At 37.6% G+C, this 26,493-nt stretch overlaps 1 protein-coding gene across 1 annotated transcript in view; it reads left to right on the top strand.

The window, feature by feature from the left end:
- The window catches only part of Tpr (translocated promoter region, nuclear basket protein), a 58,173-nt gene that overhangs the window by 28,304 nt on the left and 3,376 nt on the right, over nt 1-26,493 (top strand). Inside the window, exons 27-49 of the mRNA XM_057770989.1 lie at nt 63-247; nt 1,160-1,307; nt 2,904-3,041; nt 3,157-3,288; nt 4,686-4,816; nt 5,515-5,725; nt 7,004-7,147; nt 7,333-7,531; nt 8,486-8,691; nt 8,893-8,954; nt 9,749-9,957; nt 11,509-11,781; nt 12,869-13,017; nt 13,564-13,647; nt 16,149-16,343; nt 17,409-17,540; nt 17,781-17,871; nt 19,434-19,618; nt 21,224-21,292; nt 21,376-21,470; nt 23,094-23,200; nt 24,920-25,015; nt 25,127-25,283. Of these exons, the coding sequence (XP_057626972.1) occupies nt 63-247; nt 1,160-1,307; nt 2,904-3,041; nt 3,157-3,288; nt 4,686-4,816; nt 5,515-5,725; nt 7,004-7,147; nt 7,333-7,531; nt 8,486-8,691; nt 8,893-8,954; nt 9,749-9,957; nt 11,509-11,781; nt 12,869-13,017; nt 13,564-13,647; nt 16,149-16,343; nt 17,409-17,540; nt 17,781-17,871; nt 19,434-19,618; nt 21,224-21,292; nt 21,376-21,470; nt 23,094-23,200; nt 24,920-25,015; nt 25,127-25,283 (3,398 nt within the window). The remainder of the gene's footprint in view (nt 1-62; nt 248-1,159; nt 1,308-2,903; nt 3,042-3,156; nt 3,289-4,685; nt 4,817-5,514; nt 5,726-7,003; nt 7,148-7,332; nt 7,532-8,485; nt 8,692-8,892; nt 8,955-9,748; nt 9,958-11,508; nt 11,782-12,868; nt 13,018-13,563; nt 13,648-16,148; nt 16,344-17,408; nt 17,541-17,780; nt 17,872-19,433; nt 19,619-21,223; nt 21,293-21,375; nt 21,471-23,093; nt 23,201-24,919; nt 25,016-25,126; nt 25,284-26,493) is intronic.

Raw genomic sequence — 26,493 nt, 5'->3', positions numbered from 1 at the left:
GGTTTTTTGTTTTGTTTTTCTATACACTTGGGAAACCATAATCATGGACTCTTGGCTTGTAGGATGAAGTTTCCAAGAGTGTGTCTCGCTGTGAAGATCTAGAGAAACAAAACAGACTACTTCATGATCAAATCGAAAAATTAAGTAATAAGGTGGTTGCCTCTATGAAGGAGGTTGTGCAAGCACCATTAAATGTCTCTCTCAATGAAGAAGGAAAATCTCAAGAACAGATTTTAGAAATCCTTAGGTAAGTCAAATACATTCTTAATGTGGTTCCATAGTAAGACAATAAATGCAACATTGTAAAAGTCATTCTGCCTTAATTGGCCAAGTAGCCTAGTGGTCCCTAGGGTGGTGGTAGTATATTCCTTTAATCCCAGCACTCAGGAGGCAGAGGAATCTCTGTGAGTTTGGGGCCAGCCTGGTCTACAGAGTGAGTTCTAGGACAGCTAAGACTGTCTTGAAAAACCAAAAGCAAAGCTAAAAATAGAAGAAAGGACAGTTAGATGTCTCGTCATTTTAAAGAGATATTCTTTGTCTCCCTAACCCCAGCTCTCAAGTGTTGAAAGGATTACAGATGTGTGCCATCGTGCATGACCTAACAACTGTATTTTGGTTTTTGTCATACTATTGATTGTACCTTTGTTGGTATGCATGCTCTCGCCACACAGTATACATGTTGAAATAGAGAGTGACTCTACAGAGCTGCTCTTCTTCCACCTTTGTAGGGATCCAGAGTTCTGAGATTTGCATAAGTGCTTTTACTTTCTGAGCTATTTTGTAGGCCCAGGATAATATTTTTCTAATGCTCCTGTCTAGCTCCGTAACTAAAAACTAATCTATCTTTGAAATATGAAAATAACTATTAAAGTGAATGCTTTTTGTCATCTTAAGAATTGCCCAAGTGGGCTGGAGAGATGGCTCAGAGGTTAAGAGCATTGCCTGCTCTTCCAAAAGTCCTGAGTTCAATTCCCAGCAGCCACATGGTGGCTCACAACCATCTGTAATGGGGTCTGGTGCCCTCTTCTGGTCTGTAGGCATACACACAGAATATTGTATACATAATAAATAAATATTTTTAGAAAAAAAAAGGAATTGCCCAAGTTTTACAATACTAAATATTTAGCATTCTAAAATTTTAATATTTGTATTCTTGTAGGTTTATACGGCGAGAAAAAGAAATTGCTGAAACTAAGTTTGAGGTGGCTCAGGTTGAGAGTCTGCGCTATCGACAAAGAGTTGAACTTTTAGAACGGGAGTTGCAAGAACTTCAGGATAGCTTGAATGCAGAAAGGGAGAAGGTGCAGGTATGTACATGCGCTAAGCTTGAAATAAGCTCATTTTTTTATTTCCACCATGTTGCAGAAATTTAATTCAATGTCAGCATTCGGCTTAACCTTGCAAATTCATTTAACATGTACTCATTCATTATGCCTAGTGTGTAGTAGTTAGAGGCTCTGTGCCCGCTGTCTGACCACTTCCATAGGATTAGCTCTGTGTGCTGTTCATTGCTCATCTTCCCTGGACTTTGTTGCCTTATCTGTAACATGTAAGCAACAACTATAAGGACTGAGATGATGTGCACAAAGCCTTTAGACTATAGTGTATGGTGTGTGAATTCCAACTTTCTATTCTATTGCAGCTGCTATGTATCAGTACCTTGAGAGTTTTTCTAGTATAGATTGAAACTACTATAGGATATTTTTTTTCAGCAAATAAGAAAAAGAAAAACTGAAAAAGTAAGAACCAGAGAATGGGAAAGAAAGTGTTGCAGTCAGATGTCTGGTAGTAGCAAGCTCTCCGTTTTAACTCACGATACCTCCCAGCACCTTACTGCTGAGTTTGCTCAATGTGAGGAGATCTACTAATGCACCCCGTATCTAGAAGGAAAGAAACTAACTGGCCCGTGCTCTTTCCTGGGGAAATGAAAAGCAAAACCCATGTAAGTAGTTAACATGGCTTCTAAGAAGAAGCTATTGACTAGGGAAAAATGGGTAATTAAATTTATAAGACTTAAGTCTCTAGCAGAAGTTGAAAGAAAGAGAATTGCATCTGACTTGAAAATACAATTCAGATTTAATTGCTGTCCCACCATGGAAATATTAGGTCCTTTGATTCAAGGAGTTTAACCCTGAGAAAAAAGAGTAGATGGGTTATCGAGATTTGTTTAAGCCTTCTCTGTTTTCTCTGCTAGTGAGCATTCACTGAAAGCTCAGCTTGTGAACATGTTCACAGGGGAAGCCAACTCTGAGATATAGTAAGAAGAACCAAGAAGTTAACACACATGTCAAAAGTAATACGCAAGCATGATCAGAACCCAAGTGCTAAGGTGGAGGCAGAGACAGGTGGATTCTGGAGTTCATTGGCCGGCCAGCCTAGATGAGATGCGGGTTCAATGAGAGACCTTGTTTCTAATCATAGAGAATAGTGAAGGAAGACATAAGTCAGCCTCTCTCCTCTAAGTGCACCTACACAAACACATGAATATGTACAAACATAAAGTAATAACCTTTGCAGATTACATGCAGTGGAAGAAAACAGTTCACATTGTTGAAAGCTACTAGAATAAAATAACCAAATGATTGGAGACTTCTGAGCAACAGAGAAGAAGGGGGAAAGCCAAGAATGTAAATAACATTACTTAAGAGCTCATACCAAAGTACAGGAAAAATGCAGAAAGATAAAGCAGTGTTTTTCCTGTGCTTCTCTGTTGGCAGTGTTTGCAGTGTCGTTGTAGTCTGTCTGTAAATCTATTACATTCATTTAAACTGGTTTGAAATGACCGCATGTCTTGGTTAAGGTTGAAATTGAAATCCTCTGTACTTGGTTATTTGGGAAGATTGGAACTGGTAGGAAAAAGATGGCTCTTTGGATGTGGTTGTTGACCTGTGTGTCTGTTTTAGGTAACTGCAAAAACAATGGCTCAACATGAAGAATTGATGAAGAAAACTGAAACAATGAATGTAGTCATGGAGACCAATAAGATGCTAAGAGAAGAAAAAGAAAGGCTTGAACAGAACCTGCAACAAATGCAAGCAAAGGTTTGTGTCTTCCCAGTCAAGAGCAGAAGCTATTATTATTATTTGTAATATAAATGAATTAACATTGGTTATTTTTTTAGAAAAAAAAAAAAGACTAACTTGGAGCTATTTTCAGGTGAGGAAACTGGAGTTAGATATTTTGCCTTTACAAGAAGCCAATGCTGAGCTAAGTGAGAAAAGCGGTATGCTGCAGGCAGAGAAGAAGCTCCTAGAAGAGGATGTCAAGCGTTGGAAGGCTCGGAACCAGGTAAGTACAGTTAGTCATTTACTGTCATAGAAATGATTTTAAATAATACAGTAAAATTTAGAGATGTAAAAATACTGGTGAAAATTGTATTAATTAGAAACCTAATACACACAAGTACATGGCATATTAGGGCTCACGTCTTTAAAAATTCACTTATGATTTGCTCATTATTTAATCTTTTGTAAGTCCAAGTGGCCAAGCTTTAACTTTATTTCTAAGATACTTTATTGTGAACATACATGTATATTTTATTGAGGCACATGTAGAAAACTTGTTCACTAGACCTTTGAGAATCAGACCAGACAGCATATCACGTTCAGTGAGAAGTCAGCCTTGGAAATCCTAGTTATGTGGCTTGTGACTTAACCACTTAACCACTCTGGACTATACGTTTCCTCATTTGCAAAATGTGAATGTTAAAACATCAGTCTGGTGACAAAAATTAAATAGTAACTGCAGTTTCTCTGGTACCCAGAATATGGGGTAGAATAGTAAACATTTAGTAATACAGGAAGAATGTTTTATAATTTCAGAGCACTATTCCTCATTTTGCTCTTACCAGACAGACAATGAGAAAAGTCATGAAAGGAAGTTGAGCTAACCAGACCTAGGATCATTTTTGTTAGGTTTGCCTGACTTTCATGGTTAGTGGGATAAGTTACATTTAGAATATTTAGACTATAAAACATATTTTTCTTCATAATATTACTTTAGTGAAATTAGGTATATAATATTAAAAGCTTTTATAAATAGGCCAGTGAGGTGGTGAATTAATTACTATGAAGCCTAACGACCTGAATTTGATTCTCAGAACCTATGTGGCAGGTGGTGAGTAGTAACTTTCATAAGTTGACTTCTGACTTCCACATGTGTGTCATGGCATGTACACACACCACGTGCATACACAGGAAAAGAATGAAAATGTTAAAAGAAAAAAGAAACATTTAAGACTCATTGAGGGGGTTGGAGAGATGGCTCAGTGGTTAAGAGCATTGCCTGCTCTTCCAAAGGTCCTGAGTTCAATTCCCGACAACCACATGGTGGCTCACAACCATCTGTAAAGAGGTCTGGTGCCCTCTTCTGGCCTGCAGACATGCACACAGACAGAATATTGTATACATAATAAATAAATAAATAAATATTAAAAAAAAGACTCATTGACATTCATTTACAGCTCTGAAAAAATGATGAACAGTTAATAACATTCAGTGTTTTCTTGCCCTTCTGTCTTGTCTAGATTTTGCTGTCCTAACTAAAGCTTTGAACTGACTGTTTGGTACTTGATTACTTTGCATGTGATGTGGTTAATGGAAATAATTAGATATTTTGCCATTTTATTATAGCACTTTTTGTTTGTAAAACGTGACAAAGCAAAGTATGCATGTCTGTTATTCTAGCATCTGGTAAATCAGCAGAAAGATCCAGATACAGAAGAATATCGAAAGCTTCTTTCTGAAAAGGAAATTCATACTAAGAGAATTCAGCAGCTAAATGAAGAAGTTGGAAGACTTAAGGCTGAAATTGCAAGGTATTAGGAATACAAGTTTTAAAATATATGTAAGGGAGGCATTTTCCATGTATAACCCAGCGTGGGCTGGAATTACAGGTGTCTACCACTACAACTGGCTCTAGTGAAAATTCAAGTTTATTTCAATTTTTTATGTTTTCTTTATTCCAATCAATATTCATGTTTAATATAAGAGATACTATTTCTTTAAGAAAACTAAAATACAGAAAACTTGATTGTATACTTTTAGGGAGTTGGTATTAGCTGCTGCTCTTATTAGAAAGTTCAGCTCATGACATCATATACAGGAGGGCAACTACTTAGAGCATTGCCAAATGTGCATCGAGAAGAACATGTGACAAAAATTTTGTAAGCTTTAAGACCAACCTTGCAGGAAGCTTGGATAACATCTGACCTATAGAGTCCTCAGTCACGCAGCTCTAGTGAAGCTGAGTGGCATCACTTGATGACGTTGAAATCGTGTTACTTGACTACTTAGTGCAGTGTCTTAACTTCAAAACAGGTATTAGACCTGTGAAATAAGGTCTCTTAAAGGGCTAAATTCATGAAGTAATTATCTTTGAAGTGAGGGTAGTTTTTAATTAGAAAGCTATTATTAAAGCAGTATAGTAGAAACTTTTAAGTTGAAATCCTTTAAAATTTACAAAACATTTTATATCTTTAGTTCATCTAAGAATTCTCCTGCTATTTTTTCAAAGATCAAATGCATCGTTGACTAACAACCAAAACTTAATCCAGAGTCTGAAGGAAGATTTAAACAAAGTACGAAATGAAAAGGAAAACATTCAGAAAGATTTAGATGCCAAAATAATTGATATACAGGAAAAAGTCAAAACAATCACTCAAGTCAAGAAAATTGGACGCAGATACAAGACTCAGTATGAAGAACTTAAAGCGCAGCAGGACAAGGTATTTTGAGTAAATGCGATTTTCCCCCTCCCCCTGACAGTTACTGGGTTTTAGAGTCTAATCTCATAGAAGCTTACAGTGATACATTTATTATTTACCTTCTCACTTTGTATCCTAAACTAGCCTAGAACTGCTGAGCCTCCTGTCACAGCTCCTTGAGTATCAGGGTTCCAGGTGTTCACTACCACACCTGGCCAAAAGATTAGTTACATAGTATGGTGATCATTATAAAGTACATTATAAAGTGAGAACAAACAAAATTATAGGTGCTGAGTGGTTTTTATTGTTTTGTTTGTTGACAGAATCTCTTCCATGTAGCTCCTATAACTCTTTATAGACCAGGCTGGCCTCTAACTCCCAGAGATCCACCTGCTGCTGCCTTCCAAGTGCTAGTATTAAAAGCATGCACTACCATATCCAACCTTATTTTTCATATTTTTGGTACTATTTCTTTGCAAAACTAATTTCAGAACTGTGGTAGTTACCTTTTCTCGTTCTTGTGACCCCGTAGTGTCATATTTAGGGAATACAGTCCACCACTGCTAGGAGGCATGACTATGACTCAGTGGCTCCATCATAGCTATCTTTGCTGCCTGCTGCATGAAGCAGAGAAGGGGGAGTGAGTTCCAGCTCACATGGCTTTCCTCCTTTTTCCTTTTCTATTTAGTCCAGAGTGGCAACCATAGAACAGGCTGTGTCTTCCCCCCTACAGTTAATTCTTTCTGAATAAAAAAGAAAAAAACCCTTACAGATTCACCCAAAGATGGACACATCAAAGTCTTAGGTGTTTGGTATCATAATCAAGTCTATAATCCAAAATTAACCATCATAGTAGCTCATTGTTAATTCAATTTATGAATGTGAACAAAGTGAGAGTTTTTACAACGAATAAGGTTTTATATTATTTTAAACAAGTTGTTTAAAATGTTTTAATCCTTTTTTCTATTTGTTAGCACATCAGTGTGCTTTTCTTGATGTGGAAGATAAGTTTCCAAAGAAGGTGCATCATTTGCCCATGCTCTTGTGTCACTCTTTTTCATTTGACTCATCATCAGGGGGCTGTGTTGGGTACCAGAAGTGTGTCTACAGCACATCGTCTCTAACATCTACCTATGGAGGACCATAACAAATTTTCTCGTTTTGAACATTAAAATTGCTCTGTAGAAACTCACTTTTGAGTGCTCTTGTAAGTCATCTTGTACAGTTGGGATTGTCTCTTTAAACTTGTAGCAGCAGAATCACTAAGTGACAATGCTTTCTTACTACTCATCATCTTAGGCCATGGAGACCTCCACTCAGTCCTCTGGAGACCATCAGGAACAGCACATCTCCATCCAGGAAATGCAGGAGCTCAAAGATAACCTCTGCCAATCCGAAACAAAGACAAAGTCACTCGAGGGTCAAGTAGAGAATCTGCAGAAGGTATGATTGTGGAGGCAGTGGAAGGCCAGTGTTCCTAATTCTCTCCGTAAGCCTTAATAATATGCTTAAACACCGCTGCTCCTTCCCATGTGGGACCTTTAGAAGTGTCCTGGTACTTTATAAGGTACATACCTCGTATGTACTGATGTGATTGAGTTACATGATATTTCTTTTTCCTTGAAAAGACATTATCTGAAAAAGAAACAGAAGCAAGAAATCTCCAGGAACAAACTGTGCAACTTCAATCTGAACTGTCGCGCCTTCGTCAGGACCTTCAGGATAGAACTACACAGGAGGAGCAGCTCCGACAGCAAATAACTGAAAAGGATGAAAAGACAAGGAAGGCAATTGTAGCAGCAAAATCAAAAATTGCACACTTAGCTGGTAATTTCATGTATATGCTACGATTTGAATTGCACACTAAACCCATTCAGGACAGGTGTAAGATTAAATGTAAAAGAGAAGCCAATATTGTAAATTTATTAGATTTACTTAACTTTAATTTTTTTTAAGACTAAGTTTTTAATTTATATGTATAGTTGTTTGCTTGTGTGCGTGCACGTGTGTACCGCCTGTGTGTCTGGTACCCACAGAGGCCAAAGGAGGTGTTAGATATACTGGTACTGGAGTTTGGTTGTAAGCTACCTGTAGGTGTTGGGAACAAACATGGCTCCCCTACAAGAGCTGCCAGTGCTCTTAACTGAACCATCTTTCCAGCAGCAGAAAATTTAATTTTCAAATGATATGTTTATTGTGTATATGAAGCAGTAATTAGCTTGAAGTACTGCTCCTTTTTTTTTCCCCTCAAGACAGTTTCTAAGATTATTTCACAGCAACTTCATAAAAAACTCACTGATCGTTTTAGGTCTTGAGACAGGGTTTCTTTGTGTAACAGCCTTTGTGTAAGAGCTGTTCTAGAACTTGCTTTGTAGACCAGGCCGGCCTCAAACACACAGGGATATGCCTGCCTCTGCCTCCCTCATGCTGGGATTAAAGGTGTGCTCCACTACACGTGGCTTCACTATCTGTTTTTTTATGTATACTATATATATGTATACTGTGATGTGAATATTTTATAATTCCTAATAATAAATAATATATATAAGTAAACTTGCTAAAGTTAATTTATATTAATCTACATTTTTTGACGTTTTAGGATAATTTACATAATTATTGTGAAGTAAATCTATATTAATAAACATGGATATGTTTAGAAGTTTGCTCATTGAAATAAGTAGTATCAAAATTAATACATAGTATAATACAGATTCTAATACTAACTACACGCAGTATAAATGCATAATATTTCTGATAATTATAATTATGTGCTTATTTTAGGTGTAAAAGATCAGTTAACTAAAGAAAATGAAGAGCTTAAACAAAGGAATGGAGCTTTAGATCAACAGAAGGATGAACTGGATGTCCGAATGACTGCTCTTAAGTCCCAGTATGAAGGTCGGATTAGTCGCTTAGAAAGAGAGCTCAGAGAGCATCAAGAGAGACAACTTGAGCAGAGAGATGAACCTCAGGAACCCAGTAATAAGGTGACCAGCTAGTTCTGCATGCATGACAAGCCACTTCTTAAAATTTTATTTGGAAGTACTGGTTATTGAGGAGTCTTTGTTAGAGGGAATTTGGACTAAAAGCACTGCATGCAGTCAGTTGATAATAGTGAGTCTGGCATCTTTGTTCGATGAACTTGAGGGCATAGGAAGCATAGATGTCAATTCTTCTTTTTCTTACAGCCTCCAGAACAGCAGAGACAGATTACACTGAAAACTACTCCAGCTTCCGGTGAAAGAGGAATGTGAGTCTTACTTCTTTTGTAGTCTGTCTTCCAAGTGCCGAAGCAGTTGTCATGTACTTGTCAACTCTTGTTTTCATTACTTTCATTCCTGAGTATAGAGCTGCAGTGACCAGAAAGAATCACCTTGCGGCTTAGTCTGCTTCTGACTTATAACATAAGCTCCTACTCACTGCCTGTGATGTCTCGTGAAAAGCATAAAGGTCTAGGCTGGGGCTGGAGAGATGGCTCAACAGTGTAGAGCACTGGCTGCTCTTTGAGAGGACCCAGAATTGTATATCATCTCACAACCACCCAGAACTCTAGTTCCAGGGGCTCCAACACTTCTAGCCTCTGGACACCAGGCACACACGTGGTATATAGACATTTACCCAGGCAAGATCTGGGCTGAGACTTAGAGTCAGTAACTCAACATTTGGGGGTTTTTTTGTTGTTGTTGTTGTTGTTTTATTGCCAGCTTATACTACTGTGAAATAGTCTCTATAACTTTTAAAACTTAAATTCAAAACCTTTTTACTGAAAGTTTTCAGATTTTATGGCTGACAAATAGAAAGCAGTATTCAATCTTTAAACTACTAATTTTAAACCTATCAAGTTTATTCAAAACAAGTGTTCAGAAGAATAGTAAGATTTGAACTGTGTTAAGGTGATACCTACTGAACACTCATTGTAAAAAGTTTGTGCCTTGGCTTTTACAGAATATATATATGTATATTGTGTGTGTGTGTGTGTGTATTTTATAAGGGATCTTCTACCTGAGTTTTGTGACATTCTTGTATTTTTTTTTTCCCATTAAGTGCCAGCACATCAGACCCACCAACAGCCAATATCAAGCCAACTCCTGTTGTTTCTACTCCAAGTAAAGTGACAGCAGCAGCTATGGCTGGGAATAAGTCAACACCCAGGGCAAGTATCCGCCCAATGGTTACACCTGCAACTGTCACAAACCCAACCACTACCCCAACAGCAACCGTAATGCCCACCACACAGGTGGAATCACAGGAAGGTGAGTGAAGTGACACATCTGATTGGGGATTGGCTTCTTGCATTGATTTTTTTTTTTTTTTTTTTTTTTTTTGAGAGGATAAGAGTACCTGTAAGGATAAATGAAGCATATAAATGTTGAGTCAGACGTCATAATAAAAGTAGTTTTGTTTGAAGTATATACTTCCCAGGATATTTGTGCTTGATTATCAGACCTATTTGTTTGTTTATTTTTGAGTACAGTCTGGTCTCCAACTCATGATCCTTTTACCTCATCATCTCAAGTAGCTGGGATTACAATAATGTGCCATCATGGCTGCCCAAGATACTTATAAATACAGTAAATTTCTTTCCACTCTTCTGCTTTGCTTTGTTTTTAAGCTGACAAAGAAGGAAAATATATTCCTATAGATACTTACTTGGTTTTCTGGAACTAGATGTTCCCTTCTAAAGGCTAAGAAACTCACTCTGAAAAACCGTAGTCTAAAATTGCACTTCAGACCAAGTATTGCTCTTGCTGAAATTACCTGCCCTTTTGATGCTCTCTCCACTCTGTTCCCATTGCAGTTATAGTAATTAAATTATTGTCTTTGATTTGATTTTATACATGACTTTTTAATCTACTAGATTGAGAGTCTCAAAGTAGAGTCACATTTTTTTTTTTATTGTTCAATCTCTTTCCTTGGTCCCAAATTAGATGTTCAGTAAAAGATTTGCAAAATCTAAGCTGCCTTGACATGTTAGAATTGAATCAGTTTTTCTAAGTACCTGGAAATATCACCATTCAGAAGTAGAGGTAGGAGAAACAGACAGCAAACCAGTAAGCAGCACTCCTCTGCATCAGTTCCTGCCTCCAGGTTCTGCTTGAGCTCCCACCCCAACTTCTCCTGAGGATAGGCTATAGTCTATAAACTAAAATAAACTTCTTTCTTCCAAAAAAAAAAAAAAAAGAAGTAGAGGTAGGTAGACATCTTGAGTTCAAGACCAAACCAAAGTTCTAGAGTGGGACCATGTGCCCAAACAGTATACGATGTAAACACTCTGAAAATAAAGAATGTATCCATTCAGTTCCTTCCAGTAAAAAATAGATTCCAATTAAACTTTGGCTTTTTAGAGATAGGAACCTTGTTTTGTTTGGTTTTTCATGTGGTGCTTAGGATCAAACCCAGACCCTTACACATGTTGTACAAGCACTGTACCATTCAGCTCTTCCTATCCCGTCTTCATGCTGGTATCATGATACCATTTCAGAACAAAGTGATGCTTAAAAATTACTGACCATTTTTAGCTTCTTAATATTAATGTCATCTGGGTATACTATTATTGGACCAACAAATACAAGAAAAGTTTCAAATATACATTTAATTTAGCCAGCAATTATTACATGCTACTGTGTTAGTCTCATGGGCAGTACAGTACAAAATACTTTTTCCCACAATATTTTTACGCAGTAAGTGGTTAAGACATATAGAAAAAGTAGAGAATACAATGTATACCAAAGAATAGGGTAAGATAATGACTCAGCTTTGTTAAGGGTAGGCTTACTTACTAAATATTACAATTATTTTTTCAGCTATGCAGTCAGAAGGGCCAGTGGAACATGTTCCAGTATTTGGAAGTGCAAGTGGATCTGTTCGTTCTACTAGTCCTAATGTTCAGCCCTCCATTTCTCAGCCCATCCTAACTGTACAGCAGCAAACACAGGCTACAGCTTTTGTGCAGCCCACTCAACAGAGTCACCCTCAGATTGAGCCTGCAAATCAAGAGTTGTCACCAAACATAGTTGAGGTGGTGCAGAGTTCACCAGTCGAGCGGCCGTCTACTTCCACAGCTGTGTTTGGCACTGGTAAGATTTAGTTTTAACTTTTTTATTATTATTATTATGTTTTTGTTTTTGGGAGGTTTGGGGTTTTTTTTTGGTTTTGGGGGTTTTTTGTTTTGTTTAGGGTTTTTGTTTGTTTGTTTGTTTGTTTGTCTGTGTATGTTCTGTGCGCCATGTATGTGCCTGGTGTCCACAAAGGTCAAAGGGGGGCATCTTATCCCCCGGACCTGGTGTGACAGACCCTTGTGAGCTCTTATGTGGGTGTTTGGGTTCTTAACTACTAAGCCATCTTTCAGACTGGTATGATTCATTTTAAAAATGAAGCTTGAATAGATCTATGTACTTAGACACAACACATGCCTTGATTATTTCCTATTAACTGTTTTCTATCTAGTGTTATTGTGAAGAAAGCAAATTTTTTATTTGGTTTTAATCATTGGACCAATAGAAACAAGAACAGTTTCAAATATGCATTTGATTTAGTTAAAAACTTGTTACATCTATTGTAATAATTTAAATTATTAGAAAATAGTCACAATATGTATTATATCTAAGAAATACTTTTAACATTCATATTTACTGTTACATTTCAGTTAGTTTTTGTCATTATGTAAAAGTTTTTCTTATCTCCCAGATTTTTGGGGTTGTGTTTAGTGATAAAAAAAAAATAGCCAATATATTGTACGTAACCTAACATGAATCCTGAAAACTAAAGTTGTTCATTTTACACATGCTATAATCTTTTAATGAGTTCTGGGTTTGATAGAAATTGTGTAAGCCTTGTAAACAGCAGTTAATAATCAGTACAGTCACACATCGAATCAGATGTGTTACACAAGTTTGATTTTTTTTTTTTTTTTTTTTTTTTGGTTTTTCGAGACAGGGTTTCTCTGTGGTTTTGGAGCCTGTCCTGGAACTAGCTCTTGTAGACCAGGCTGGTCTCGAACTCACAGAGATCCGCCTGCCTCTGCCTCCCAAGTGCTGGGATTAAAGGCGTGCGCCACCATCGCCCGGCCCAAGTTTGATAATTTTAGGACTATTTATAATGTTATTTTTGTCTAAATGAAGTTGCCATGCTCTGATTTGAGGTTTAAATTGTATAATCTGAAAGTTTCAGCGACCCCAAGTTCCTCCTTGCCAAAACGCACTCGGGAGGAGGAGGAGGACAGCACCGTAGAAGCAGCGGACCAGGTCTCTGATGACACAGTGGAAATGCCTCTCCCAAAGAAGCTGAAGACAGTCACGGCCGTGGGAGCTGAGGTCTGTGGCATTCTTTCTGTGTACCATCATTGCACCAGTGGAGCTGAGGGTTAGCTGTCAGTCCTAACCAATGACTTTTGGGGTCATAATGCATTGTCTGTGAAGTTTTCACTGACAACTAAGGTATTTTGCCATTGCCAGTTGTTTTATAGTCTTTGCATATATATCTTTTCACGAATTTCTTCCCATTTTAACAAAAATCAGAAACAAATTGAATTCTGTTTTTATGAAGAAGTTTACTCATTGACATTCTGCACTCTTACTTGCCGTGTTTTTCTAAGATTAAGTTTAGCCAAAATTATGTTTCTTTTCAGTGATAGACTAGGATGAATTTAGGTTGTATGCCAAACATTAACAGTACTGATTGTTACTTGTAAATATTAATGCTCTTAAAGAAATATGTTGTTTGAGTATATTTTTATATAAATGGCATTTCTGGCATGGCTTCATAAGATTGTAGATGTAACTTTTTATAGAAAAACTGGTTGAATGGGTGACGATTGATCTAGCTTACTGATCCAATAAAAATCATCTATTATGATTTAGGAAGAAGTTATTGCAGAAGAGAGTACTGACGGAGAGGTAGAAGCCCAAGTTTATAATCAGGATTCTCAAGATTCTATTGGCGAAGTGAGTAAAAACATACTTTAATAAATTAATAAAGTTGACTTTGACCTTTTGAAACTCTTTGATTTTTAAATTTGTTCTGTTTTTTGAGGCAGGCTTTCAGTGTGGCTAGCCTCAAACTCAGACAGTCCTGCCTCAGCCTCCAGGTGCTACAACTACAGCACGTGTCGCCTTATCTTGCAACTTGGACTTCAAAACTGGTCTTTATTTTTGTTTGTGTTTTTTGTTATTGTTGGAGACAGGGTTTCTCTAGCTCTCCAGGTGTGCTGGAACTAGCTCTGTAGACTTGGCTGGCCTCAAACTCAGAGATCTGCCTGCCACCGGCTCCCGAGTGCTGGGACTAAAGAAGTGCCACCAAGTCCAGTAAAACTAGTTTTCTATTTTTAATGAGATATGCTAGAACTGCTAAAAACTGCAGTATTTATTGTTTTGCTTCTGTAAGTATGCTTTGCACAAAGTAATATTTAAGAATGTTTCTGTTCATATAAGTAAAGATTTTTCCAGGCAAGGTATTATTTCCAATAATTATTACTCTATCACTAGGTTCTGCCTAGCTCCACCTGTTAGAAGCTGCGTGCCTGAGTGTGTTTTTAACTCTTAATTGCTCTACATGAGAAAATCATTTTAAGGACTGTAGGTTGTCTGAACTCCCTCATACTCAAGAGGAGTGTCCATGTCATTAATATTAACACAGAGTAATCTTTTAGCTGTTACTATAGTGTTAGTCAAAGAAATTTGATTATTAGCTAACATAATGCCAGGGTAAGTTGTAGAACCAGGTTCATACAACTTTGGACTTGGGAATTGAACCCACACTGTAGTTCCTTCCTGTTCTGTTAAGCTTGCAAGAGTACTTTCTCTCTGAATAAACTTTCAGGATCATGTTACTATGAAACTGATTACAAGTTTAGCTTATGAGAAACATTAATGTTCTAAGTTAATTTTGCCATTTTTCTCTGATTTACAAATGTAAAAGCAAGTCCATGTTATATGTACTATAGAATACTGTAAATGGCATCTCGTGTATTTCGGATTGTCATATTAATGAAACTAGAAACATGACATAAAGTGTAGGTTTCTCTTTTATTGCCATCCTTGGTTAAATCAACCTCAGATCTTCTATGAAGCTGTTTCTTAAAAATGTCAAATTGGGGGCTGGAGAGATGGCTCAGTGGTTAAGAGCATTGCCTGCTCTTCCAAAGGTCCTGAGTTCAATTCCCAGCAACCACATGGTGGCTCACGACCATCTATAATAAGGTCTGGTGCCCTCTTCTGGCCTTCAGTCATACAGACAGAATATTGTATACATAATTAATAAATAAATAAATAAATAAATAATGTCAAATTGTTATGACTCAAACGTACCATTAACTTCTTCTTAAATACTGCTTTTTCTTACATAAGCAAGTCACTTTGGGAACACTTAATTACACTACAACTTACTCAGTTTTTCCCTAATATGGTATATGTAATTTTTCATGAATTTCTTTAGTTATAGATGCTATTGGCATATATGAAAAATAGATTTTTGGTGAGCGCTTAAGCCAAATGGTACATTTTTAATGTCACAAATTTTTGTTAACACAAGTTTATTTTGATAGGGAACAAAATGTGGAAAATAATTGAGCAAAAAATTGTTTTAGTATCTAGCATATATTGAGTATCCCTTACCCAAAATACTTAGTTCCACAGCATTTCAAACAGATTTTGGAGTAATCGTCTGGAAACCGAGAGTCTCACTTTGGACCACTGTCCTGTCGTTTAATGTCTGTTGTGTTTCTTCATGTGTAGAGTGCAGCTGTAATTCTTACAAGGAATTCCTGTGCTAAGCACTTTGGGTGTCTTGACTGACTTACTGAGCAGAATCCTCCCCAGCCTCCTCAGTTCTTGTCCTGCTCGTTTTTAGAGGATGCTCTTTAGAGTGCAGAACTTTGTTCTATGGTGATCTTAGTAACATTGAGACTAATAGGTATAACCATCTATAATTATTTTTCAGTTTTCATTTTAATTAAAATATAATTGTATTTACTTGCCCCATTCTCTTCCTTTCTTTAGCCCCTCCCAAGTCTCTTCCCTCTAACTCCTTCCATGTGCCTCCTCCACTCTCAAATTGATAGCCTCCGCTTCCCCAGTTTCCATTATTATACATATGGATGTATGTACAGAGGCATGCATGTATAAATATCTAAATACAACCTGAGTTCCATTTTGGGGGGGGTTTGTGTATACTTATTTATTATTATATATGCCTGTTTCCTAACTCTCTCCCACTTTAACCCCACTTCTTTCAAGTGTTATGCCAGAGCTCAGAAAACTTGAAGTTGGGATAGTCAATTTATATGTGTATTTCAGTGTTTCAAGGAGTAATTAATGTGGTTGGGGTAAATTTGGGTTTTTGTTTTGTTGTTGCTGCTGCTGCTGTTTTTAAAACAATAGAAATATTTTATTCAGTGTGTACCCAGATTATTTCTAGTTTGGCTAAAACACCTTTCTAACTTTTAAAGGGAGTCACCCAAGGTGATTATACACCTATGGAAGACAGTGAAGAAACGTCACAATCTCTACAAATCGATCTTGGACCACTTCAGTCAGATCAGCAAACTACTTCTTCCCAGGATGGTCAAGGCAAAGGAGATGATGTAATTGTAATTGACAGTGATGATGAAGATGATGATGAAGAAAATGATGGAGAACATGAAGTGAGTTTAGTATGGAAAAGCTTTAGTGTTCATCAGCTCTCCTTCTGCTCTCATTGTTTAAAACTCCCCCAGTGCATTGTGCGTGTGGGCCTTGAGCTCTGTATCTTCTTCCGTCTACCTGAGTGCTGGGTCAGTCACAGGGCTTCAAGTCTTTGGTGCTTCTAATACATCAGCTTGTGAGTTCTCATTCCCAGTCTGTTTCAGTTGGTTATCAGGTTTTCCTTTTATATTGGTTAGTTCAGGAATGTGACGTGTATTTAAAAAAAAATCACAGAGCCAGTGATAGATAATCCATTTTTAATTTTTTGGGTTACTTTGTTTAGGGGAATTATTTTGTAACTTACTGGAGGTAGGATTTTGGTGTGTAGCCCAGGCCTGCTAGGAACTCCCCAAAATTCTCCTGCTTGTCTCCTGAGTGCTAGGATTATAGAAATGCATGGCCTCCCCAGCTTGTTTGTTTTGTAAACAGTTGCTGTGCCATTTAGAATATGTTTCAAATTTCATCTTCAGTCTTAGTAAATTAATGACTGTGGATCTAATGACACATGCTGTTTCTGGAGATAAAAAAAAAAAATAGGAGTTGGTAGTTGTTTTGTTTGTTTATTTTTCCTCTTGGTACCCTGTACCCATTTCCAAAGTAAATAGGTCATCACCCATATCAGGTGAGTGTTAGGTAGAATTTGGTATTTTTTCTTGTTGAAATTGAATTCTGTATTGGTGGTTTTCTTACTTTAGTTTTGTTTGTTAATAAAGCATGTTTTTAAAATTATTACAGTTTGATTTTACTCTTTAATTCTACTCATGCTTGGATATAAATAAAGTGAACCGTTTGACACTTGGTAGACTCCTGCTATAGCCAATCTCATGGAAACAGCATTCAGAGTTGATCACTATTTAATTAATTCCATAAACTTTTAGTTTTTTCTTCCTTGCTGTGAAGCTAAACCCATACAACTCTTGAAGCACTTCTATATCCTAATCAGTAATAAGTCACTTAAAGTAGATACTCAGATGTGCAAAATGAGTAGGCCTACACTTTATTCACACTTGGGCTTTTTCTTCTAGGATTATGAAGAAGATGAGGATGATGAGGATGATGATGAAGATGACACGGGGATGGGAGATGAGGGTGAAGATAGTAATGAAGGAACTGGTAGTGCAGATGGTAATGATGGATATGAAGCTGATGATGCTGAGGTAACTGGTTAGAGTTGTGACTGTTTCCTTAAAAGCTGTGCTTAGAAGGCTTGCTGTTTTCCTGTGATAGAGAAAAGCCTGTGTCACCAGGATAATAAAAGTCTTTATACCGTTGGAGTTTTGTTTGTTTGGCTTGCTTGGTTTGGTTTTCCTCTGATTTGTTTGCTTGTAATCATTTGGTGTGGCTTTCTTTTTAAGCTGTTCATTTGATTTGCTTCAGTCATTACATTTTGTTCTTAGGGTGGTGATGGGACTGACCCAGGTACAGAAACAGAAGAGAGTATGGGTGGAGCCGAAAGCAATCAGAGAGCTGCTGACTCTCAAAACAGCGGTAAGATCATTGATTTTTAATAGGATGTTTCTGGTAATAGTTTCTAAGGGAGAATTGTACTTTAGATTACATATAACTCCAGTAAATTAGTAATAGGACAAGGTCTTACTAACAAGTTTCTGCCCTCATGACGTGTCCTATTAGATGTCATTATTGTATGCCCACCTCATTGAACTGCCATAAGAGTCAGGCTTCCTGGAATCTGATGTAGCACAGAGCCGTGTGTGTGTAGATGCATGTCTTTAGTTATCACTAAGAAAAAATTAATTTTTTTTAGGAAGAGATATTCTTAGCCATTTTCCCCACATATATGTTCCATAAAACTTCTTTTGTGGGGAGAAGCTATTTTTGTAATCAAGGAAAATTAAGCCTAGTAGTCTGAGTAAAATTAAGGGTATAGTCGAATTTGACCCATTTCAAGTTATTTATGGGCCTGGAGAACAGGTTCAGTGATTAAGAGCACTCACTGCCCTTGAACAGACAGGAAGTTCAGATCTCAGCACTCATGTGGAGGCTCACAGCAGCTCTAGCCACACGCTCTTCCAGCCTCCATGGACACCAGGAGTGCATGTGGTGAACAGACATGCATGCAGGCAAAAAAACTCACACATACAGAATAAAAATAATTTCTCTTAAGTAACTACTCTTGTGACTGTCTTTACTTGTCCAGAATTCTTAAAATAAACTAAGTTTGAGTTAATAATCTGAGTCACAAAAATGTGAAATGATTTAAATACGTCATAGATGCCAAATGTGAAATGATTTAAATACATCATAGATGCCAAATGTCAAGAGAAGGTTCTGATTCCAGATCAGATATAAACTATTAATTCTCTGGCATCCTGCTCTCCATAGTGGAAGACTTTAGAAGATCTAGACACCTGAGTGAGTAACGTTTGAAATTTGCAATTTAGGAGAACCAAAGTATAAACATATCACAGTAGGTGAGGCTTTTCCTTATTTGGCATGCTGTTTCTCCAGAAAGAGTTAAGTAATGTGTACACTTATTAAGAATAATATTGGGGGGGGGGATTTAAAAATTAAAAAAAAATAATACTGGACTGGAGAAATGATCCTGTGGTTAAGAGTACATACTGCTCTTCCAGTGGACATGAGTTTAGTCCCCATATTAGGTGGCATAGAGCCACTTGTAACTCATTCTCAAAGGATCCAATGTTCTTTTCTAGCTTCCATAAGCACATACACGAAATACACAAACATACATATGCACACTTAAACATTAAGAAAAAAACAGCATTAGCCAAAATTTAGTAAGTATTTGCGTTGTCATATATTGGGTTAGTGCTTAGGTCCATCTTTGAATTTTGAGGAGGGTGTACTTACTTGTGTGTTGTTTGCTCTTTTACTGACCCTGAGTGAGGCATAAAGGTACATGTCTATAATCCCAGCACTTGAAGGTAGGGAGACCAGGAGTTAATGGCCAGCCTCCTACGTAGCAAGTTTGAAGTCAGTCTGGACTCTTGAGACTCTGTCTCAAATCCTTCAAGAACAACAAAGAAAAGATTAAGCCTGGTTTCTAAGCAGAGCTCTTTCTTCCATAGGTGAGGGAAGCACAAGTGCAGCAGAGTCCTCTTTCTCTCAGGAGGCTGCTCGGGAGCAGCAGCCCACATCTGCATCTGAGAGGCAGACCCCGCGAGCACCCCAGTCACCAAGACGCCCACCACATCCTCTTCCCCCACGCCTGACCATTCATGCTCCACCTCAGGAGTTGGGGCCACCAGTTCAGGTACTGACAGAAAACAACTTCTTACAAGAGGCATCGAGACAGGGTTTCTCTGTAGCTTTGGGGCCTGTCTGGAACTAGCTCTCATAGACCAGGCTGGTCTCAAACTCACAGAGATCTGCCTGCCTCTGCCTCCCGAGTGCTGGGATTAAAGGCATACACCAGTACCACCTGGCAAAAATGGCACCTTTTGAAATGGTCTTTTCCATTAGACAGATTCTGTCTGTCCTTTCTTCGTTCATTCCCTCCTTCCAGATGTTACATGTACTTTTAATGTTTCGGCATGCTGTAACATGGAATTAATCACCACTTTCTTTAAAATGTAACCGTTTACATTCACAAATGAATTTACATTTGGAAACATGGCTTGCTAAAACGTGTGTGTGTGTGTGGTGCACAGATTTTTTTTTTTTTAAATTAGTGTTCCACCTTTTTTCACATTTATAATTAAATATTTCCACTTAGTTGATTGGTAACCCTATTATATTGAGCATGGAATAGGTTTGACCATATCTTAGTCAGAAGCTCAGCAGGGAATAAGCAAAGGTTCCATCAAGTGAGCCTGGGTTTTACTCCTGACATGGGGAATATAGTGAGAACTATTATATATAAATCAAGCTATGTAAATTAACATATAAATAAGGGTAGTGGAGGAACTGAAGAAATGGCTCAGTGGTTCAGAGCGCTGCCTGCTCTTCCAAAGGTACTGAATTTAATTCCCAGCAATCACATGGTGACTCATAACCATCCATAATGAGATCTGGTGCCCTCTTCTGGCATGCACGTATACATACAGGCAGAACAATGTATACAAATAAATAAATAAATAAATCTTTATTTTTAAAAAAAACTTTGTAGAAAAAAAGAGTTGTGGAAATCAGGTGTATGACTTTAATCCCGCACTCAGGAGGCAGAGGCAGGCAGATCTCTGTGAGCTCAAGGTAAGCCTGGTCTACAAAGCCAATTGCAGGACCATCAGGGCCATACTGAAAAATCCTGTCTCAAAAAAAGAAAAAAGTAGTGAAAATTACCTCATATTTGAAAATACAAAGCCTAAAGGGATCATTTGTGTGTGTCACAAAGCATTCAGTCTGTCAATTCAAGATTGTCTTAGCTGTGGAGTAATAAGCCAGTTGCTGTATAAGCTTTGATGGAAAAACATCACTTGTTAATACTTATTCAAGGAGATAGGGGCTAAGTGTATGTGCGTGTTCAAATTAAATACTGGCGTGCCTTTTGGTTCATATCTTTGTTAATATAATTTAAAATGTGTCACTGAAGCTGGGCGGTGGTGGCGCACGCCTTTAATCCCAGCACTTGGGAGGCAGAGGCAGGTGGATCTCTGTGAGTTCGAGACCAGCCTGGTCTACAAGAGCTAGTTCTAGGACAGGCTTCAAAACCACAGAGAAACCCTGTCTCGAAAAACCTTAAAAAAAAAAAAAGTGTCACTGATATTTGTAATAGATAAATAGTAGCAACTTAGAAATGTCTTGTTTAATTACAAGTCTTCTACAGTTACTTCATTGCCAGATTAATAAACTATGTCTTTGGTGGGTTTTTTTTATTGCCTAATTCTTTAAAACAAATGTGATTCCTTCTCTAACACAGAGAATTCAGATGACCCGGAGGCAGTCTGTAGGACGTGGACTTCAATTGACTCCAGGAATAGGTGGTATGGTTAGTATCTAGTCATCATGTTTGCATTAATCCACATGTACATGGTTAGGCCCATTAATTCCTGCATTCTGTCTTTGTTTCAGCAACAACACTTTTTTGATGATGAAGACAGAACAGTTCCAAGTACCCCAACTCTTGTGGTGCCGCATCGCACTGATGGCTTTGCTGAAGCTATTCAGTAAGTTGATGAAATGGGGATGTTGGTGACTCATCATCTCCTTTCTGTTTACCTCATAAATTGATTGGTTTTTTTGGATATGCCATTTGTAGAGTCCTACCCTACGGTCCGCTAGTCTGCACATGGAGTAGGAGGATCGTGAGAAAGTAGTGTTAGGGAAGTTTATATAGGGTGAATAGAATACATCTTCTAGTAAGAGAGCATGACAGTCCTTAAGAGTGTGGTCTTTGAGCCGGGTGGTAGTGCACGCCTTTAATCCCAGCATTTAGGAGGCAGAGGCAGGCAGATCTCTGAGTTCGAGGACACCCTAGTCTACACAGCTAGTTCCAGGACAGGCGCCAAAGCTACGCAAAGAAACCCTGACTCAAACAACAACAAAAATCATGTGGTTTCTACTTCAGAATGCTGTGTTTAAAACCTCCCTCTAAGGCTTCCTCACAAGAGGAGATTCTTTGCTGTCCCTTCTTCTGATACTTCAGTTTGTGCTTACAGGTTTAGAATCTCCCTGACACACAGTAAATGCTGTGTAGTGCTGGTGGCGGTGTTTGTCATTGCGGTAGTCATAGATGGTGTATTGTGAAAGTTTAGGGTATGAGTAACCAGCTGTCACCTGTCTGTCTGTCTAGGACAGTGACGGGGTGAGTGATGTTTGTTAATACAAATGAAGTAATATTCCAAAAATTAAATAAGGGAGGACATTAATTGAACCTTACAGTTTCTAATAATTAGCATTTCTGTGCATTATTTAAACCTTATAGCTATAAGGATAGATGGTATTGTTGCCTATGAGAACTACCTTAATACATTCCACGCCACACACCCTAGCCCTCAATTTATACACCAGTTCCAGCGTGAGCCTTTTGAAGAAATTTGGAGTTTAAATAGCAGTCAGCCTCTTGAGATTTGGGGCCAAATAAATAGGCTGAAAATTAGAAGCATAGTATAGGAGTTCTCAAGATTCTTAGAGCAGGACTAGAGAGATGGCTCACTGGTTAAGAGCACTGGTGGTTAAATCTTTTAAAAAATTATTGTTAGAGCAGCTGTATAGAGATAGATTTGAAAACTAACCTGAAGGAAAGATTTTCGCTAAAAATACGCTTTTGAGTAAAATTAAAAATTAACTCATAATTACAAAGGTATAATCCATAAACATGTATAATTATGGGTAGCTAAAAACATGAGTGGGAAAGAAATGAGACTGAGTTTTGTGTTTTGAATAGGCAATGGGATAGATGATATTATTGTTAGGATACAGGGAGAAAGTAACCTAGTCATCTAATGCTAGGGTTTTTCTAAATCTTAGAGCTAGATTTTGTGTACAATAGGCCAGGAAGTAACTTATACTACAAAACATTGAAAAGTGAAACTAAAAAAACTGCTTGCTTGCTTGCTTTCTTGTTCCATGTGTTTCAGACAAGTTCAAAAAAATCAGCATAGTTCAAAGACGCTAAAAGTTAAATCACAAATTATTCATATTGCTAAATTCAGTGACGATATTGTTGGAAGAAACCCTTTATTGATATCATTTTCATTCCCTGCTTATTGATTTTTTTTTTCTTTTTCCTTTCATGGTTTAAGCAGGCAGCATTAAATTTCCCATTAAACTAATTTTTGTCCACTTAGTTCCCCACAGGTTGCCGGTGTTCCTAGATTCCGGTTTGGGCCACCTGAAGACATGCCACAGACAAGTTCCAGTCACTCTGATCTTGGCCAACTTGCTTCTCAAGGAGGTAAAATTGCCAAATAAGCCTGAGATTTCTTAACTGTATGTATTGGTAGAAGTTAGTATGCTGTGAGTTCCTTTAACTTGCTATAATATTATCCCTGTCCTAATTTATAAAGCCACCAGTGTGGCATTGTCTTTTCAAATCTCATGAGCCCAGTTCTAGTTCCTTTAGCCTAAAGACTGTTTTTGTATTTGTATATTATCTTAATTACTGTTCTGTTGCTATAATGAAACACGATGACCAAGACACTTATAAAAAGAAGGACTTAATTGGAGGCTTATAGTTTCAGAGGATTTGTCCATTATCATCATGGCAGGGAGCATGATGCTGGAAAACTGAGAGCTTTACATCCTGGTCTGCAAGCAGAAAGAGAGAAACACTGGGCTTGGAATGAGCTTTTGAAATCTCAGAGGCCACCCTCAGTGACACACCTCCTCACAAGGCCATACCTCCTCCATCAAGACTACACCTCCTAATCATTCTCAGACAGTTCAGCTAACTAGGGGCCAAGCATTCAGACATGAACCTCTGGGAACCATTCTCATTCAAACCACCACATATATCTTCAAAGATATGGTGATCCAATAAATATTCTAAGAATTACCAACTGTTTTAAATTTAGGAGTGTACTATAATTTTGTTTACACTTGAGTTATGGCATACCTAATTAAGTATATGGCTAATTAAACTGTCCTTATTAACCTTTGTTTTAAAAATAAAGTATGAGATATAAAATAAAATGACCCCAAAATTAAGTAGAGTTGATGATACCTGCATTTAAATTATACTGTTTATGGAATTAATTACCATTTAGTCCACTAGTGAAGTTTGGCCTGTTTCTGGGAAACTGGCATTTTGCAAGTTAGTAGAGAAGGCTAATACCTACTGCTAACTCAAGGATGTTTAATTAAGTTTCACTAGCAGTAAAGAAACTGATACGATGTATTTATTTTGAACCCAGTAATGATACATTACTGCTTATTCAGCCTAATCTAGGAAGGAGAAACGCTGTTCTGTAGATCCCTCGGACATAATGAGTAGGCAGGGATGTTTTTTCTCCGCCCCCCAGCACTTTCCAGAGCCACAGAAGCAGACTGCATTTCTTAAAAAGAGTCTCATTCCTGGGGTGCACCTGAGAGGCGACACAGTACAACAGGCATATTTTTGCCTAGAAAGCAGAACGCCACCACGGTGGACAGAACTGCTTATAAACAGGGTTCCCTCTCCCGGGTGAAAACTGTGACTCTAGGATGCTGCTCACAGGATGCTACAGAACAGTGGGTGGGTCCCTTTCGGCTCTGCATCAGAATAAATGCTATTTCTATAGAAAATAAAATTCAAGATAGCCATCCTTGTCATCCTCTGCTTAAGAGAGGGATTGCTCAATTACAAAGAAATAAAAATCTTAGCAGTTATATGAGGAATGGATTTCAACAGAGTACTTGTTGGTAGTTGGATACGCCATAAAATTAGCTTGTTTTAAACTGTTAACAAAACCACTTTTTGTGTGTGTGCAATTAATATATTCTAATAAGAATAAAAAAGACATTTTTGCTAATTGTTTGGAGTACTTTAATTAGTGTTAACGTGTTTAAAAAGAAGTGTAGAGTATGTATTGAGCTTGATAATTTTTTTTCCTTTATGGAGCAACTAAATTATGAGCTTAAAAATGTACGCTTTGTGTTTTTTTAGTCATTCACTGATGCTCACAATTGTCTCTAGGTTTGGGAATGTATGAAACACCCCTCTTTCTGGCTCATGAGGAAGAGTCTGGTGGCCGCAGTGTTCCCACTACACCTCTCCAAGTAGCAGCCCCAGGTTGGTGCCAGACAAATGGGTACATTTTATTTTATTGGTAACATTGGACCTATTCTGGCTCAAAATTAATGAACCACAAAGGTAAATGTGTTTATTTTCTTTCTTTTTAAGTGACTGTGTTTACTGAGAGTAACACGTCTGATGCTTCAGAACATGCCTCTCAGTCTGTTCCGATGGTGACAACATCCACGGGCACTTTATCCACGACAAACGAAACAGCCACTGGTGATGATGGAGATGAAGTGTTTGTGGAGGCAGAGTCTGAAGGGTATGAAGTTGTTGTGTAGTTTTTGCATGTTGTCAATAATTGTCCGCTTGAGCAAGCAAACGCATCAGAGTCTGTTCTTAGTGTTTCCCTACTCTGTGGCTGAGCCAAAGCCTATGTTTGGAAAAGCTGCCTTGTGCTCAGAGTCAAACCGGCTTCAGAATTTAGGGTTACTGTGAGAGACAATTTTAAAAAGCGTTATTGAAAACTTTTTTTCATTCTAAGGAAACAAATAATTTGCTAAAAGGAGCCCATGGAGAGTTAAGTTTCAAACTGAAATCTAATTCTTGTAAAATGGGAAGTTTATTGTTTAATGGTCAGAAACATTGCTGGTAGAACACGGGTTTTCTGCTTAGAGCTCAAGGACTCTTTGACAATGTTTCATAAGCCAGGTCTACTGGGTACTATAAGGTAAAGAGCAGATCTGTTTGTATTCTTTAACATTGGTACTTTTCAAGTACCACTGAGAATACTAGCTGCTACTAATTCTCTACATGTTTTCGGGTCACTTTATATTTGTCCTACACCATATTCCTAAAATGTATCACTTTCCATCATAGAAATTAAGTTCAGAGCATGTTAACAGTAATTTGCTTAGACTATTCTACTGGTAACCAGCTCAGGTGAGACTTGAAACCTTAACTTCCGCCCCGTGCTGTTTATACCTCCCCATCTTACCTCTTGGGTAAGTTGTTACCAGCAACCATACTAATGTTTTCAGGTGATAAAGGAGGAAAGATTAGACCAGATTCAGGTTTTTACTAGCTACCGTCATGGGCTTCTTAAAGGGAGAAAGAGAAAATATAGCCACTGAATCAGGTACTCTCATACCCATAACTTGTTACTCATGGTAACTTACTGATCTGCTGTTACTAGTTGAGGCAATTGTGAATAACTCTTGCCTTTTGTATGAGAGTTTATCAAAGTTTAATATTTAATATATTCCCTGTGAGTGTCAAGAATGTAAATACTTTTGTCAAATGGTGAAGAAGGGCTGCTGAATCAGTGGGAAAACAAAAAGCAAAATTGGAGGACATCCTAGTAAGAAAGGAAGTAAAAGGAAGACAACTGGAGTCCTCACTCCCAACCCCTGCTTTGCTTTCTTTATTAAAAAAAAAAATGACAATCTTTATCAGAGTCTAATTTTTAGTTTAAACTAAAACTCTAGAACTGTTTACAAAATAAATCAAAAAGAACTTGGAAACATTTGGGT

Source organism: Chionomys nivalis, chromosome 5, assembly GCF_950005125.1.
Source record: "Chionomys nivalis chromosome 5, mChiNiv1.1, whole genome shotgun sequence".
Classification (NCBI taxonomy): Eukaryota; Metazoa; Chordata; class Mammalia; order Rodentia; family Cricetidae; genus Chionomys; species Chionomys nivalis.
The sequence above is the reverse complement of the archived record's forward strand: the minus strand, read 5'-3'. Positions and strand labels throughout refer to the sequence as shown.